The sequence below is a fragment of the Pinus tabuliformis genome, chromosome X (assembly GCF_031772625.1).
Source record: "Pinus tabuliformis cultivar Carrire ecotype Pingquan chromosome X, CPIR1, whole genome shotgun sequence".
In the NCBI taxonomy this organism is placed as follows: Eukaryota; Viridiplantae; Streptophyta; class Pinopsida; order Pinales; family Pinaceae; genus Pinus; species Pinus tabuliformis.
In genome coordinates this window covers 1,615,608,765-1,615,626,776 of record NC_142308.1, presented here as the reverse complement: position 1 = coordinate 1,615,626,776, position 18,012 = coordinate 1,615,608,765, and the positions used below count along the sequence as shown (strand labels likewise).

The 18,012-nt window shown below is 40.1% G+C and overlaps 1 protein-coding gene across 1 annotated transcript in view; it reads right to left on the bottom strand.

The window, feature by feature from the left end:
• The window catches only part of LOC149146230 (ACT domain-containing protein ACR11-like), a 90,474-nt gene that overhangs the window by 35,548 nt on the left and 36,914 nt on the right, over positions 1-18,012 (bottom strand). The window contains exons 5-7 of the mRNA XM_089447373.1: positions 12,066-12,150; positions 11,841-11,900; positions 11,151-11,206 (exon numbers count right to left, since the gene is read on the bottom strand). Coding sequence (XP_089303499.1) covers positions 11,151-11,206; positions 11,841-11,900; positions 12,066-12,150 — 201 coding nt within the window. The remainder of the gene's footprint in view (positions 1-11,150; positions 11,207-11,840; positions 11,901-12,065; positions 12,151-18,012) is intronic.

Sequence of the window (18,012 nt, the reverse complement as noted above, 5' to 3'; positions counted from 1 at the left end):
GTTGATAGCGGCTCCTAAGTCAATCAAGGTATTTGGGATTTCAACCCCATTAATATGAGTTTTAACAATAGGGCTACCGGGATCTACATATTTTTGCATGGTAATTTTACCCATCATAATGTCTGCAATTTTTCCAACTAGATGTATCCTTTTGGTATCTCTGGTTCTTTTTATTGTTTTTTTCAAACTCATCTCCTTTATTGTCTTTGCTAGAATGGGAATCTCCTTAATGGCTGTTAACAAGGGAATCTTGATACAGACATTTTTCAATTCATCTAGAAAGCTATAGTCAGGCAACCAAATCTGCTTCTCCACTCCTTTATCAATTTGCAATCTTTCAGGAAAAGGAGGAATAGCTGAAGATGTGGGTTGCTCTACTAAGGGAGTTGATTCTTTTTCTTTTTCTTTAATGCTTGGGTTTTGAAGGGATACTTCAGAACCCTTATTGGCTTTGAGAGATTCTTCCTCAGAAATGCTTGGTTGTTGAGCACTTGTAGAAGGTTGGTCTAGGATTCTACCTGATCTGAGTTGGACCTCATTGAGAGGAACAACCATATAGGTAGGGAATGGTTGACCTTCCATGAGTGGTTGACCTTCCATCACATAAGCACTTTGAGGATTCCTATTATTGGGGTTTGGTTGAGGTTGAGAGGGAAGTTGATTTGGCCTCTGTTGAGATTGTAACAAGAGTTGAGAATTTTGATTTTGTGGAGGAGGTTGTTGTTGTTGAGGGAATGGTAATGACAATTGTTGACCTTGATTTGGAAGTTGGGGAGCTTGCTGATTTTGAAAGGATTGAGGATATTGATAGAATTGGGCAAATCTCCCATAAGGATTTTGCATTTGCATGCTTTGCAACCATGCTTGGAAAGGATTTTGTGGTTGTGACCAAGGTTGTTGCCAAGGATTCCAATTTGGTGGGGGTTGGAAATTCATAGAGTTATTAAACCCTTGATGTTGCTGCCCCTGCCAAGGTCTTCTTGCAACAAAACAAAGGGATTCAAGCGTACTTGGATCTTCTTGAAAGACTGCTTTGAGGCCAGGGATTGAAGGACATTCCTTGGTCTCATGGGTTTCTGAGCAAATTACACAGGTTTCCACAACTTGTGCTTCCAAGGGACATTCCCTTAAAGCATGCTTCTTTCTACACTTCGGGCAAAAGATAGTCATAGCCTCGGCTTCTGCTTTTTGTTTATTTTGAATCTTAAGGGTATCAATTTGTTCACTAAGACTCCCTAAGATGTCAGTTTTAAATTCATCTAGCATATTACCGATTTCAGCCCTACTCACTGATCCTGTTGCAGATTTATTTGCCCTAAGGAGAGAAGGATCTCTAGGCCCTTTTTGAGTTTTTGATTTGCCCCTTGAGAGATGGATACAAAGTTCTGCTATATCATTGAGAGAAAGTTGAGAAATATCCCCCTTTCCCATCATGTTTAAGATATCTATCCATTCATCCCTAATGGCTTTTAATAAGAGGGCTTTTAAGGTCTCTTCATCCAAGGTACTCATTTTTGCTCTTTTTAAATTATATTGAAATCTCTCAAGTAAATCTTCTAAGCTCTCATCTTCTTTTTGCACCATTTTAAAAACCTCATCCTTATGATTAGTAGGCATACAATAGTCTAAATACCTATCCAAAAAGGTTTGTTTCATTTCATCCCAGGTCCTAATGGATTGAGTAAGTAACCCCATGAACCATTTCAAAGCTTGATCTTTTAATGTTGATGGGAACAGTTTGAGTTTCTGAGTATCATCCAGATAGTCATAGGTTCGACACACAACTTCAAATTCAAACAAGAATGTTTCAGGGTCCTCAGTTCTTAATCCATGAAAATTTGGGAGGACGGATGGTGATATATTTTTCATGGTGGCTCGGGAGTCCTCATTAACAATGGGAAACCCAAATGAATTATCCCCGTCTCTATTTCCTCCAATGGGACCTCTACCTCCTCCATTATTATTGTTATTTCCTCCTCCTCCTCTACCTCTACCTCTACCACCTCCTTCTTCCTCTGCCATGATGATTCTCCTAGGGATTTCAAAATCTTCTGGTTCTTCTACAAAGGGTGAATGAGAAGAGATTTCTCCTTCCTCTTCAGGTGAGTCTATTTCCTCAATTACAATTGGTTTTCTTGTAGGAGAAAGAGAAGAGTCTCTTCCTAGTTCAAACTCAATAGAAGGTATAGGAGAGTCAACTCTTGGCTCTTGAATTTCAGGACTAGGAGTTTCGGTTGGAGATAAGGGAGGTGTCTCTTGTCTATCTCTTGAAGCAGATGGACTTGTAAAAATTGAACTTCGAGCTCTAGCTAAAAACCTTCCCCTAGAATCTCTAGCTCTATGCATGTCATTTTTTATTTTATCTTCAAGTCAAGTTAAATAGTTCTTTTTCTGATCTTCCAGTTCACTCTAAGTGCAAGAAGAGAGCATACTCAAGAAACTATTAAATCAATAACTTTCTCCTTTCTGATCCTCCAGATCACTTCAAAGTGCAAGAGGAGAGCATACTTAGATAGGCTATTAACTTCTTTCCTTGAAACTTTATATTTTTTTTCTTCTAAGAATATGGCTACTTAATTTCACTTCCCCGGCAACGGCGCCAAAATGTTTAGTCAATTTAGTGTTATCTAAATTGCTAGTATTTATTGTCAACCCGGGGCTCGTAAGCTGATGAAGCGAAGGTGTACTATATGTACTTAAGTAACCTCTTAGAGTTTTTCTTATCGTTGGGGGTGTTGTTGTGGTTAATTATGTTCCTAAGATGAAGTGATAATTTATAAACAAGTGAGTGATGGTGTGTGTGTAGAGTGAATCCTAAATGAGTGAAAGTGTGTGTTTAGTGATCTCTAACTACTTGCTTGAAAGGAATAAGTGAACTGAAATGACTTGAAATAAAATTGAAAGCAAATGACCACTTCCAATGGCACTAGACACCGTTCAAGCTGCTGCTAATAAAAGAAAAGAAAATCACTTTTAAAACCCAAAAATAAAGATTATCTCTCTCTAACTCGATGCTTCAAAGCACATGTACTGTGTAAAGCACGGATAGAAAGTAGCTTAAGTTGAATTAGAAAAGTGAGAAAAATCTGCTTGAAAGACTAATGATGATGGTTTGCTCTTTCTAATTCTCTACTTCAGCCATATGTACTATGCAAAGTATGATTAGAAAGTAGTGAAAGAATAGTCTAAGAAGCACTTAAAATCAAAACTCTACTTTAAAGACTAGTAGTAATATTTTGCTCTTTCTAACTCTCTACTTCAGCCATATGTACTATGCAAAGTATGGTTAGAAAGTAGTGAAAGAATAGTCCAAAAAGCACTCAAAACTGACTGCAGGTTAGTGATATTCTAATCTTAAAAGATAACAGTTTATGATGAAGATCATTCATGTGTTAGCAGCTCTTTGAGAAATAAGATAAAAATCAGCTATAAAAACAAAAGCAGCACTTGAATTTGTCAACTTCAAATACCATTAGTTTGTAAAGCAAACACACACACATAAAAATAAATCCCGGGCTAAAAGAAACCTGCAAAGAAATAACACTGATCAGCTTAAAAGAAAGGAAAACAAGTAAATGAAACTATACATGCTTAAGGAAATGAATGAGAAAATAAAGAAATACTGCACATAAAATACTTTACAGAGGCTGAGATGAGCAGGGGCCCTCTATTCATTCAGCCACAAGAAAACTCAAAGATCTGGAAACTTCAAAACAGTGCTATGTCTATTCCTCCATTTGCAAAAAGTGTACAAAACAGAGTGCTAGGATAGCACTAAAAAAACAGAGTTCACAACGCTCCTAAATTTAACACAAGTTCAGAAATTACAACTAATAAAAGTCTGATGAGCGTACGCAGACGCGGCTATTTATAGAGGTTTCTAAGATAGCCTACTCGTACAGCTAATTAACTGAAAAACAACAAACAGTCATGCGTATTTATGGTCCCTGGACACATCATACGGCTGCGTGGATGAGTTTAATGCTTCTGTCGTCATGGGTAGTGAATCCCATGTTGGATCATGTCCCCTGCCACCTGTAGAACGTGGACAAGTCACCGTTTAAGATGACGTGACCAAGCAGCTCACAATCACCGTTAAACAGCCTTGAGTTGACCGTAACTTGACCAGCTTTGACCATGGGTAAAGATGACGTGGATGGCTGGAAAAATGGGACAGGAACCTCGAGCACGTTGATACCTAAGTGCCCATGTGGCTCATCTGGCAAACCGACACGTGGAACATTGCGTTTAACAAAAAGGCTGCAGGATCTTCAGATAGCTGCAGGATCATCAGATAGCTGCGGGATTCCTGCAAGTAAGTCAAAATCTAAACAAATAGTCATTCATTAGCAAAACTTGCTTGATCATGCTTAATGACACCTAATGTAATGATCTGGGTGGTTTTATGGTGAAAATGAGGCAAAAGTGAAGGAAATATAAGGAAAAACTGAGGAAAATGGTAGACAAGTAGGTGTAGAATAGAGGCTCTACAACCTGAGAAGGAGGGGATTTATCTCCTCCCCTTTCTGCATCCGATACTGTCTCAGTTGATTTGCTAATAGCATCTTCCGTTGCACAAAAGAGCCCTGATACAAGGTGGTCAGGGTCTCCCACATCTCCCTTGTTGTGTTCTTCTCAGCAATGTGTGGTACTACATGATCTTTAACCCCATCTAGGATCATGCACTTGGCCTTAGCCTGGGCCTCCTCGTATTTCTTCAATGGATCAGCGTCAACCGGTTTAGCAACAACCTTCAAAGCATAGTCCTTGATGCGATGTTTGTCTAGGATTGTCAGGATCCTGGCCTTCCAGATGACAAAATTGGATGCTCCATCCAATCTATCCTGATCCCTCAACCCATTCATTGCCATCTCTACTAAAAAAGAGGATTGGTTCTCTCCTCCTCCTCCTACTGTCAATCGAGCAAGACTTGGATCTAGATTCCTCGGGCGCAAGAAAACCCTCTAAGGAACAACTCCTCTCTAGACTCCCTCTGAGTCTTGATTTCCCTCTCGGAAATCCTCCTGCCAACTATCGAATCGCTCCTCTCCAATCCTCCTTTACTACTGCAACCCGAATCTAGATTTCTTGGCAAGAAATTTGTCAAGCCTCTACCTTGATTCAGTCTCCTTGGACATTGTTCTGCACTAACAGAAACAGCGTCCCACCAGCTCCTCGAACCAAAAATCTGCTCAGCGTCCTTAGCCCCGACAACTTGAAGAATCTGAGCCCTTCAAGTTCTGCGCAATTACTGCTTGGGATGGATCAGCTCCTCCTGGCCAACTGCGTCAATCCTTCCTAGCTCAGAAAGATGATGTGCTCTGCATGAGCTTAATTTGCCCCCCTCCGCCTCTGCGTTGGCCTTAACAGTTGACGCAGCTACTGCGTGGGCTCCTCCCAACTACTGCGTCACCTCCACTTGGCTCAGAGTGTTGACACAGGCACTGCATGAGCCTCTACGTCACTTTCTCTACACTGTGTCACTCCTCCTTCTGCGTCTCTGGCTCTGGAACAACGTTGTCGCTCAGGACAACTGCTTTTTTGTTGCAAATTCTCCTTATTTCTTGGCTGTTGTCTTCAATTGCCTATGATCTGCAATCCCTCTGATACCATGTGAAAATTTCTGAATCTACACATCAGAAACCCTTACTGCAATTACTAGTTTAACATCTCCTACTTGTTCTTTGTATTAACAAGTTATTTCATTACATAAATATCGATATAAAACACTATTGCAACCTACACATACATACAAATCATGAACTCAAATACACTGAGACAATCACACAAGGGACACCGTTATTTTTGGACAATCGTCCCCGGAAAAACCCAATTCGAGAAAACCAGTGCAACATATAGAGGGTTTGTATTATTAAGCAGATTCTTGAATACAACTAGGGTGTCAGATATGGCTCACCCAACAGAGAAAAATCCTGGCAGAAGTACTTCTATCAGGAGATGGATAAAATTCAACAACTAGATGATCAAACCCCACAAGTGACCTGGTTGTTCCTAGTGTTGGGCAGCGATGGCTGCTCCAAGCTCTGCGTTGGAACTACGTCACCTCCTCTAGGAGCTGCGTCACCCCCACAGTGAGCCTCCCTTGCTCAGAAAGTCGATTTGTTGAACTGCTCCCTCTCTACCCCACAGAATCTCTCCAGTGCTGCCTCTAAGGCCCTGCATCAGGCCCTACAGCTTTTGCACCTGTGTCAGCCCCTACGGCCTCTACGTCACCCTCTCTGGGACTGCGTTGTCTCTCCTGGCATTGTTTTGCCTCTCTGCTATGTATTCTTCAGCCTCGAACTGAAGTTCCCTTGCCAAACTGCCCCACTGCAAATCAGATCACTAATTCGATTTTCTCAGCAAACCTCGACCCAGAAAAATCAAACTCTTTGATCAATTCGATGTATCTCCAACTGACCCTCAAGCCTCCTCTTATACTTTTCTTGTTGATGAATCAACGGTCAAGATTAAGTCCCTAATCAACGTCTAAGATTAGAATTGGCTTGATCCTCGTCACTTAGAACCTTCTCACCCATATTTTTATTAATACACATTAATATTTTTATTTTCCTAAGTTTAGTCTTAGGAACTCATTAAAAATATTAATTATTTTAATAACTCCTCATCCGAGTGGAATTTCTCCAAACGATTTCTCGGTTCTGGAGATCTCATGTATTCTAGCCCCTCCACAAAATTTCGGAGCTAGGGCACATCCGATACTACCCAAAATCAACAATCACCTCACACGTGCAAGATCTAGGGCATAATTTTGCTACATTAAATCTAAGTTGCAAAAGAAGTCAAATTTCAGCGACAAGAAGTCAAGTTTGCTAGTCGAATAATCAAGGAAGAGAGGGTTGTCCAAGCGAAGAAGAGAAGAGAACAAAATCACCATAATTCTCTCACACGTGCCACCTAGGGTTTCTGTAGCAGGGGCCCAAAAACTGCAGGTTGAAATTGCAATTAAAGTTGCAAGTCCAAAATCTTGGTCAAAGGTGAAGTGGAAGCTGCTGGAAGGCAAGTTTGACTTGGGTTGAGAAAGTGCTTCAAGGAGAAAGTTTGACTTGGTCTTGGAGGGGTCTTGGTCAAGGGTCATAGGTCTTGGAATTCGTCAATTGAAGTTTTATAAGAAGAGAAGAATTCTTGTGGGTTTTCCTCTCAACAGGAGAGGTTTTGGCCCTCATTGATCGCCTATATCTTGTGTCCTTTTGTCTCATTGTTCTTCATTGTTTTGGTAGTTGTTTGATGATAAGAACACTAATTATAATCAAGAGAAAGAAGTTAAATCAAGTTAAGTAATATACATCACAAGCAGTTATCAAAGTAAGAGAAATCACCTAATCTAGTTGCCTCTAGATTTCTCAACACAAGGATCCCATCCATAAAGGTGGTCCAATTCTTAACGCAACCTTTTAGAGAAACTTTCACCAACTCTGAACCAATCATGGTTTCTCCAATAGTTGAAAGCTCATCATGAGCTTGCTAGATCCTCGTGAGGAAAGATGTTATGGTTGACCTATTCATCCTGATGTTGTTTAATTTTTCTTGCAGCACCATTTTCCTATTTTCGTTTGTGCTCTAATAAAGACTGGTTATGGCTCCCATGTCCTTCCCTGATATGTGAAGAATTATATGACCCTCACACCATCCAAACTTATACACCTCGCTTTCATAACCTTGAGATTATGCTCGGCTGCAAGGTTTGGATTTGAAGGAACTTGAATGTTTGGATTTGAAGGCACCGAAATTAGCATCCCCACATGTCTTCATATCGCAACCTACTTGGTGACTCCATTTTTATAAATCGACCTTGGCCACAAAACCCCAACTGCAAAATTTGAAAATAATTCTACTATCATAAAAAGAAGAAATTTGTTGTTGCAAACCCTAGTGATTTCGAATCTCTCTCTCAAAGTTATCTAGAAAGCTATGATACCATGTTAAATCTCCTAATACTAACCTAGATTTATTTTCTCACGACAATTATTTATTCCTAACAATTTATTTAACCAAATAAATTTTGAATTACCAAAAATCATTGATATTTTCACTTCTAGAAATTATATGCAACAGAAAATAAAAATTAGGAGAGATCAATCACACATTGTAACAGATAAATACCCACAACAATTCTCCATCATTAATATGGAAAATCAGGGTTTTCAACCCACATAGAATTAAAAGGAAAAATATATTTACTGGAACTTGTAACTCGGCCCCCACTAGATGAGTTCAGAGTAAGGAAATTGGCCTCTGAAGGAACTCATCCTGGAGAATTTCAGCCCAGCAATTTGCTAGCAAATCAACCCTGCTCCTTCCCTTCGAGCTGCCACTACACCTTAAGAAATTTGACCCTGGAAAATCGACTTCTCCAATCAAATTGACCTCCCTCTCTCTTCAACGACTCTGTCCTACAACCTCCAGCAATTTGGCCTCTTGGATACACCCTAGAATCATCATGTACTCTTCCTCCTCTGCTCTTCTTTCTACTGAGCCACTCGCACTAGAGAAAATCATTTTCTCTTGTTGTGTCTCCTCTCTTGTGTCTTCACCTCTTCCTTAAGCTTCTTTTTATAATCTTCATTAAGCCCAGATCCCTAACCCTAATCTCCCTTCTAGAAGATCTTGGAGATCAATGGTTGAGATCATTGCCAAGTCACTTAAATAATTAAATTATTTATCTACAAAAAATGACTTAATAGTCCACGATAATTAATTGACTTAATTAATGTATGTTTCTTAAGTTAGCTTAGGAAAGAAGACATAAATCACTTAGTCCACCAAGCACGCACCTAAAGAGGCAATAAATCATTTCCACATGCAAAGACACCAAGCATATGCAGAAGACCTTCCAAAGCTACTACAAGATTCAACATAGCCCTTATCCTCCATAAATGATATTGGAAGCAAATTTTTTCCAAGACTTGGAACAAACAAAACATTATCAAAATCTAAAGAGTTACCTGCCTCAACCTAGAATGTAATAGTGCTAACCCTTGCTACAGGATACTCCGCATCATCACCAAGCTCAACATGTCCCTAGAGGAGGAGGAGCGCGGAAGGAACATTGGACATGCTACTCAAAGTGTGCCATCCATGACTCTAACTTCTCCACCTTCTCTGATATCAAATTTTGGCCACGCCAAACCACCACGATCTATTCCCGAACATGACACTGGAAGTAATGCATCTTGTTTAAAGTACCAATGAGTGCAGCATGTTCTTCTTATTGCGCCCTCTCCGAAGTTTCCAAATGTTCCAGCAAAGATTGAATCAAATCTCGACAGGCATCCAAACAGCAATGTTGTTCAACCATGCCTCCACACCCAGGTCGTCGCATTGTCCCTCGGCCACCAGTTCCCCTTCGCCGCGACCCCCCACCCCACTTCAGAGTCTACGGGGTTGCTCCCTCGACCGACCGTAGAACCACCACAACCACCGTGACCAGCCATCAAACCACCACGACCCCGAGAAGTTCGACAATGGTAACTACCAGACACCAAGGCCCCAAACCGACGAGGAGACTATTAGCTCCGACTATGGTAACTACCAAACGCAAAGAACCCAAACCGACAAGGAGATTATTAGTCGGCAAATTGCAGACACCAACACCTCGCAGATGAAAATCTAACCAGACACCTTGTGAGTTGCCCCCTCCCCACCACAAGAGACCTATATGGATACTCAAGGGATAAAACCAGCAACCCTGAAGAGCCAGAAGAGAGCCAAAAGCTCGAATACCCAACCACCCACTGCTAAGCTCACTGGTCGCCTCAATTGTAGTGAGTCGAACCCTTAGCCTTCTCCGAGAAGCCAACAACCACCCACAAGGAAAGAAAGCAACCAATTCAATATCCCCAACGCTAAGGAAAAGGAACCGATGGCGGAATCACCACCAGTCCCATTCAAGATGCCAAACACAGGAGTGCTCTCTGCAACCCGAGCTCCAGTCTCGACCATCAACCTGCCACAATAGCCACAACATTTGCCAAAGCATATGTTCGCCACCTTCCAAATACCCACGTTGCTCATCCGCTTCCTCTCCCATCAAGGTTGATGGATGGTTCGCACGCCCAGCATTAACATCCCCTGTACGAAGATCACCGTGAGAGGTTGGGTTTGTCGGCCCCTGCATCATCGGCCAAGTGTCTGGCATCATCCTCCACGCATTGGGTTTATTACTATGTTTCTCACCCCCATCGGGGAGACATTCTTTTAAATTTTGAAGATCGAAAATTATGCCATTTATTTTTGCATTTGCAAACCACTATGGTGTATGTTTACATTTAAGTTTTTAACTAATGTCATTGAAAATTAGATGTTATTATGATTTAAATTATTCATGTATGTTTACTAATCAGAATTCTTACTCATATATGTTTATTAATTGATTTTGATTTTTTATTAAAATATATATATATATATATATATTGAAAAATATGTATAGTCGAATTTATTGCCGAACCTCATCAGAAAATTCGAATTCAAATCAAACTTAATTGTTTCCAAATTTGAATTCAAACCCAAATCGTGTGACATAGGTCTATATGATCTACTGTATTTGCTGGTCACTTCAGCAGTCCACTCTTCTTCTCCTTGAATGCACTCCACCTTCTTCCATCTCTCTTGCTGTCTTCTCATGTGTGTGTTTGACTTCCCCTATCTTGTTCTACTTTTGCTTTGACAAAAGATAACTAATCTCCTCAATCCTGGCTGCCGCCTATCTCAATCATGAAATGTATGGCTAAGATTAAGTCATAATCTAAAGTCACTAATGTTCCAGAACTTTTAGAACATTTCATTTATCTAAGACTAGTTGACTTCAATACATTAGACTTCCACATTTATTTTATTTTGCAAGTAAAATTATAAAAGAGAACTAGTGATCACCTTTCCAAGATGGTCACCAAAGAAATGTCTTGAACCACTTCCTACACGTTCATACTGAACCTGAGCAAGAAGTTCTTGCTTGAACTAAATTTATTATTTATCAACATGAATGTCTTCCCAGCATTATGTAACAGCCTTTCTGCATGTTACGCATTCACACAATAATGCTAAAAGCATAGAAAGTAGAACAATAGCAACTAGGAAAAACTGAAAACAACAAGGAAAGTTTACGATCAGGAGCAAAAATTGGAAATTACCTGCGGTTTGGACCATCATCATATATACGTACGAGTGTAGCAATATCCACATCGGGCTGCAAGTAAACATTATAAAATAAATTAAATGTAGCAATAATTGCAGCAGAAGTAAAGAAGAAGGCATTTCAACTTCTAGGTAACAAGGACATGAAAGTATATCACATTTCACAAGAGTAAATTTCAACGCCAAAAATATAGACATAAAACCTGAAATGGTTTACTTATAATATGGCAACAAAAGAACTTCAGATCAAGTTGGTGCGCTAGCAGAGAAAGAGGTTTCCTATGAACATCTCAAGGCACTTGCTTGGAGTGAGTGCTTGCAACAAATTTATCAATTCCAGTATAAATTGGTATGCATTAGATGTTGCATAATAAATGTTCATCGGCCATGTGGCCAAAAATAGTTAATGCTGAATCCTGATAACTACGAAAGATTGAAAATAGAAGGTTGAACAAAATGTTTTAGAGTTGCATAAATAAGTGCAACAATTTGTTGTCATAGAAATGCTATTTACTACTTTGAGTCTATCGATATGCTTCATACAGAAATCGCATGCAAAGTACTATACAGATGTCATCCTTCCATATTTATGCATCATACACCATGCATGGAATTAAATATTTCACTGATCCCTTGGTAAATACGCTATCCTTTATCAAAGAACGTAACATATATGATGAACTTACCTTTTCTTTTGGGGGCATAATCCCAAATGCCTCTCCCAAGGCCAATTGAGCAGAAGATTCCTGTTTCAAATTTCAAGTTAAAAGGAATCTTCAAGCTGCTACAGTAGAAGCAATGATTGACAATGCACAAGAAAGTAAATATATCCAAGAATGAACTTGTAATAGCATAAAGCAAAACTTCAACAGCAAAGAGAATTTCTGGAAAAGAATCCTCAAACTCCATACTGGATGGTACTTCAATAAATTGTTTAAAATAGTAAGACGTATTTGTTCCAGTGATTCTGGATCATCCACTTTCCTGCCTGTGTCCCTGCAACACTTTCAAAAGCATTACCATATGGTTCACAAGTCCAGAAGCAGCGGTCCTACATATCTGTTATTTTGCTTTCATATGCCTAAATCCTTTTTCATGTGATAGAGATCATAACCAACTTCAAAATTTAGTTTTCAACTTTTCATTCCTAGCAATTTTGAAAGGTGCTCTTTAAGGGATACTTTAAATTTTTTAAATGACAGTAAAGGTAGTAATTGTATGTTTTGAGGGGAAGTAAGATCACAAATGTCTTTAGACTGTATGTAAAGCATATCTACATGTAAGAGAAATCTTAGAAAAAACACCATTGGGTCCAATGCAATAACATAAGGTACAAGTCTCCTGCAAACTAGGGTTGGACAAAGCAAAAACAACGGTATAAGGAGAATAAGCTAGTGGTTGTAGGTTTTTAGGGGGGAAGTAATTGTCAAGGTAGTAATTGTATGTTTTGAGGGGAAGTAAGATAACTAGTATCTTTAGACTGTCTGTAAAGCATATTTGTATGTAAGAAAAATCTTGGAATAAAACGCCATTGGGTTTAAGGTAATAACATAAGGTATGAGTTTCCTGCAAACTAGGATTTGACAAAGCAAAACACCGGTATAAGGAGAATAATCTAGAAAATGGAAATGAAACTTCTCAGAAGCTTCTTTTTAAGTTGTCTGAAGTTGACAAGAAATGATGTTCATGCAATCTAAGATGAGGAAGTCCCCCATTATTTTTAAGCAATAAACTGTGGACAGATAAATGCTTAAGGTTTTAACTTTCTAGTTAGAAAAAGAGTAGCCCTTGGAAACCTGTGATGCATTTCCCTAGACATGCATCAGGTCAAGACTTTGGATAACGTTGCTACCTGAAGTTCAGAAATCTAAAAGATATCCCTTACCTGATCCCAAACTCGGTTTTCTACTTAGTTTTGGAAATGGGTGCAAAAAGGCAACCAACCATTACCATCATCCTATATGACTGCCCACTCTACCACTGTAGATTGTCAATGCTAATATTTACAGTGTAATTTATCAGTCAATGATTTAGAGGGAAATATAGCAAATTGTTGTGATGAAGTTGTGAAGGCCAAAACTTGTGTCTCCTAGCAACCACAAGATGCATGGTCCAATAAAAGTCTAAATCTATTAGTTTTTAAGACTTAATATGAATGTTTAGCACTAATGGTGAGTGTTACCCCTCTTTCAGCATTGGTAAATATGAGCACTTTCATTTCCTTGCAGCACCATTGTAAGCCCAAGGAATGCAAGTCTAAAGCCATGTATTAGCCTTGTGACATGTTCTCCATGTGAAAGGGTGTCCTAGATCTATTAGTGCACTAAAGTCAGATGTTACCCACCAAAATGGATAACCCCATAGGAGAAATTTTCTCCTACATTTGACAACCAGCCGGTCAGCCATGCAGCCAGCAGCCCTTGACAGCCACCACTAGCTGATGATATACCATATATCTCCACCACTTGCATCAGCAATTTGCTTCTCACCCATCCAGCATGAGCACATGGACAAAGGTGGGCTTCCTCTCAAAATTATTTTGGTCATTTTGCAATCGGGTGCTTATGCTTGTTTGTTCTTGGGCATTTGGTATGGATTATGGGGTGATCTGGAAAAATGATGGGCATTGACCGTGATCTTTTTCTCTCACCTTAAATGGGGGGATAATCTTTGATCCTAGTCCAATGGGACCTCCTTTAATGGCCCAATGGGTATAGGAGGGGCACTACTTGGGAAGCCCTGATTGAGATAGCGTAGTTCCATCTACCTCTATGTCATACATAACACTTTCCATCTCACATTATAAGCCCTAATCTCATCTCTGTTCTTCGACTTCAACCCATCATGAGTTCTTTGGGATTTGGCACCCATATGTCCACATCTAAGTCACCGGATTCGTCCTAAACCCCCTATGAATCCTGAATCCAGCGAATCTGACACGATTCGGTCCGGATTCGTGTCCAAATCATATGACACATCGTGTCCGTTTCCGACACGTCGAATCCGAGGTCGTGTCATGATTTTCAAAAGCGTGTCACGATTTTGGGACACGTGTCCTGTTTCCAGGACTCGCTAAGCTTAGTGCGGGAAAGAAAAGGGCGTGTTTGCTCATTAATATTTTCATTTGGCAAGTGATTTGTGCTGTTGGCAAGTGATTTGTGCTGTTGCAGCAAGGAGTAGAGCATTTTGGCAGCTTCATGATCAAGTCTAGGCCCTAGTATTGATATGCTATTCATGGTAATGTTAAATTCTTAAAGTAAAAGTGACATTCTCCTTAATCTTCATTTTCATCCTTTTACTTAAATTTTTAACATTACCATGAAATGACTCGGGATGTTTGAGAGTGGTTCCAGCCTCATTGGATTTCATATGGAGAAAGTAGAATTTTAGATTTCATTCAAAATCCAGCAGACTTATCAGTGTTTCAGGATTTTAGGATTGGGAGATTGCAATGTTTCCATTGAATTTTGTCATGTATTAGGGTATGGAACTCGTATTTAATCAAGAGCACCAAACCAAGAGCTTCTGAATATGTCGCTCCCGCTCCCGTTTTCGCTCCTGCTCCCCGCTTTCGCTCCCGCTCCCAAGTAACACTGTTCCTGATGATATGGGTCTGGACACCACTGTTGAGTTGGCATTGGCCAACATGGATCTCAATGATCCAGTGCTAGAGCCTGTTAGATTTGATGACTTAGAGGGGTCAACCTCCATACCAGCAGATGCAGAGGCGACTATGGATACAAGGGAGGAGGAGGATGCAGAGGAGAGCAGTGGGGACCATGATGATGGGGACAGTGATGCTGATTCTAATGTTGATTGATGCCTTGAGGCTTGTATACCTGTAGTTGTTTTATATTTTCTATTTCTATTTTCCATTGGCATTGCACCAACACTACCTATGTAACACATTTTGATTTGATGACTTAATGAGAAAACTACAATTGTCAGTGTGTTTATCTTACTATCTTGTAGTTGTAAGTTGTCTTTTAGTTATGAATTATGAATCATGATTTAAATTTTTAATAGATGTATCATTTATGTGACCAATACCACTGACATTTATTTGAATTTTGTATGTACTATGCATGCTAATAGCTATAGATGAAGATCTATGTTTGAAATCAATAAATTTGTATTATTAATTAAAATTTGTGTAAGAAATATGATAATATCTAATTTTTAATATATATATATATATATCACGTGTCCTGTTCCGGGGGGTCAACGTGTCCGAATCCGACACCACGAATCTCGAATCCTACGTGTCCCGAATCCCCATGTCAGGTGACTTAGGTCCACATACTTGGGTAAGGCCTGGAAACTTTTGCCCTAGGAGGTTGATGCAACTAAAAGAAACAGAAAGAGCATATCATGACCATAGCAAAAGAAAAGAAAATCAAAATGCAAAAGATGGGCAGGGACATAAAGATTAGCACATGGGCAAGAGCCTAGAATGAGCTCTACCTCACTTATTATGGCCATCACCCAGTTCCTGAGCACGTGTTGCTCAATTACATCAAAAGAAGGAACCCTTCCATGTTCCAAACCCAATGAGCAATGAACTAACACATCATTAAGGGGTAATGTAACTGCCACATCATTCAAAGCAAGCTCTAACCCTTAAGCTATGAGCAATAATACAAAGAAAAATCAAGAAGTAAAAGGCACACAAGAGGGGTGGAAAAACAAAGGCCGAGTTGGTAATTCATGCATCCACAAATGCTCCCTCCTCACATCGATACACTCAAGATGTGGGCAACCCTATCAATTGGTCCCTTTGACCATGGCACTTCGCCATGAAGTCTTCTCCCCTCCGTTGTCATCATTATTATTCACTAACACCTATCAATTGAAGGGTGGACAACAGAAATGTCACTTCCCCTTAGGGGTTGGAATTTAGAAACACCTAATAAGGTTGACCTTTAGCCACTCCTACTTAGGGAGAAAACACCATTGCGAGATCAAAGTCCTGATTTTGGAAAAGGGTCTTTATTTGAAGTATTAAATAGCCCATGACATTCAAGTTTGGTTCACTTAGATGCAATAATGATTTGTCCCTAATGATTGGATTCTTCTGTTGATTTCTGGTAGCATCAAATGTGCTCTAAGTCTCAAATTTTGCAGGGAGGCTTAGACACATGCGTTCTCCAATACCCAGAAATCGTTTTGGGAAATTCCAACTGGAGACTGTTTTATTAAAATAATTAATTATTTTTAATGGGACCCTAAGTCTAAACTTAGGAAATTAAAATAATTAATGGGTATTAATCTAAACTATGGGTGTAACTTCTAGAAGAAGACGAGGATCAAGCCAAAATGATCTAAGCCATTGATTAGAAGTTAATCTGGGTCATTGGTTGTCCAACAGAAAGATATAAGAAGAGGCTTGAGGGGCATTTGGAGAACACACACACAGAGTTCAAAAGATCGAATTTCTGAAGCAGAGCAGTTGTCGGTGAGGAATTCAAAGTGAGCTTTTGCAGTGAGGGGCAGGGATAGTTTCGGTTGGAGATTTCTCCTAATGCGGGAATACTCAGCAGAGGAGGCAGAGAGAGGTTCGGGAGAGGCAGAGAGAGGTTCGGGAGAGGATAACACAGAGCCATGCAAAGGCAGCGTAGGCTAACGCAAACGCAGCGCAAAAGCCTTGAGGGATTCCGAAATTAGCTAGAGGGTTCGATTTCTGTAGCTGGAAGCCAGGGTGTGAGACCCGAAAAGCAGAAGTCTGGATCTCAGAGGCAAATCGATCAGCCAGAAAGAGTGACGCAGGTCCTAGACAGTGTGACGTTGTGCTGACGCAGACACTGCGAAGAGGCAGCAAACGGCTGTTCATTTCAAGGGCTGGATCAGCTAGGAATTCCAGTGATAGTGTGAGGTAATCTCACAAATTTCTCTGTTAGTGATCTTCTCTGTAACTGGATTGTCAGGAAGGCATCCAGAAGTTGTACTCAGAAATTACTACTGCATAATAATAAAACCCTCAGAGCTACTGCACCAGTTCTCCCGCATTGGATTTTTCCGGGGACATTTGTCCAAAAATAACTATGTAGATGTGTTGTATATTTTTCTTATTCAGTTTCTTGTTTCTGCATATAATTTAATTAAATGAAGGTTACAGTTGTATTTACTTCAATATTTATTAGTTACAGTAGAAGATCGTAAATAACTTGCATGGATTAATCATTAAACAAGTAGGAGAAGTAAGGTCAATTCGCTGCAGTAGGGATTTTGGGTTTTGGAATTTTCACATGATATCAGCGCTGAGGTGAAGTAAGAAGAGCATAGTCGGAAGACCCAATGCTGAAGGAAGAAGGGAATTCGAAATTCCTGCAGAGGCAGCAATTTGAATCCCTAGAGGGTTTGCGCAGTTTAGTCTACGAGGGCAAGATTTTCGCAGTAAATCTCTCTCTGGGTGAGTCGACAGAGAGGTAAGTTTTCCAATTCGAGATTTGTCAGCGGCAGAGGGAGCAGTGCAACAGAAGCGTCAGCAAAGAGGGGTTTTATGGTGTGACGCAGTTTTCTGCAGGCAATTGCTGGGCAGAAAGACGTCAAAGGGAAGAGAGAGACACGGTTGAGGGAATTCTTCCTTAGAGGACTTCCAGCCAAGGAGTCTGAATTCTCACTAGTTGAGCAGTAGCGGAAAGGGGTAGTGTGTAGGCTAGTCCAGTGTTGCGTAGAGGAGAGAGGAGGCTATTTGACTTTTTCGATTGGCAGAGATGGCAGCCAGTGGACTGAGAGATCAGGATAGGTTGGATGGGGCATCCAACTATGTGATCTGGAAGGCAAGGATGTCATGCCTTCTGGATGAGCATTTTCTCAAAGTCTACGTCGACAGCATGGTAGCTAAGCCCACAGATCCAG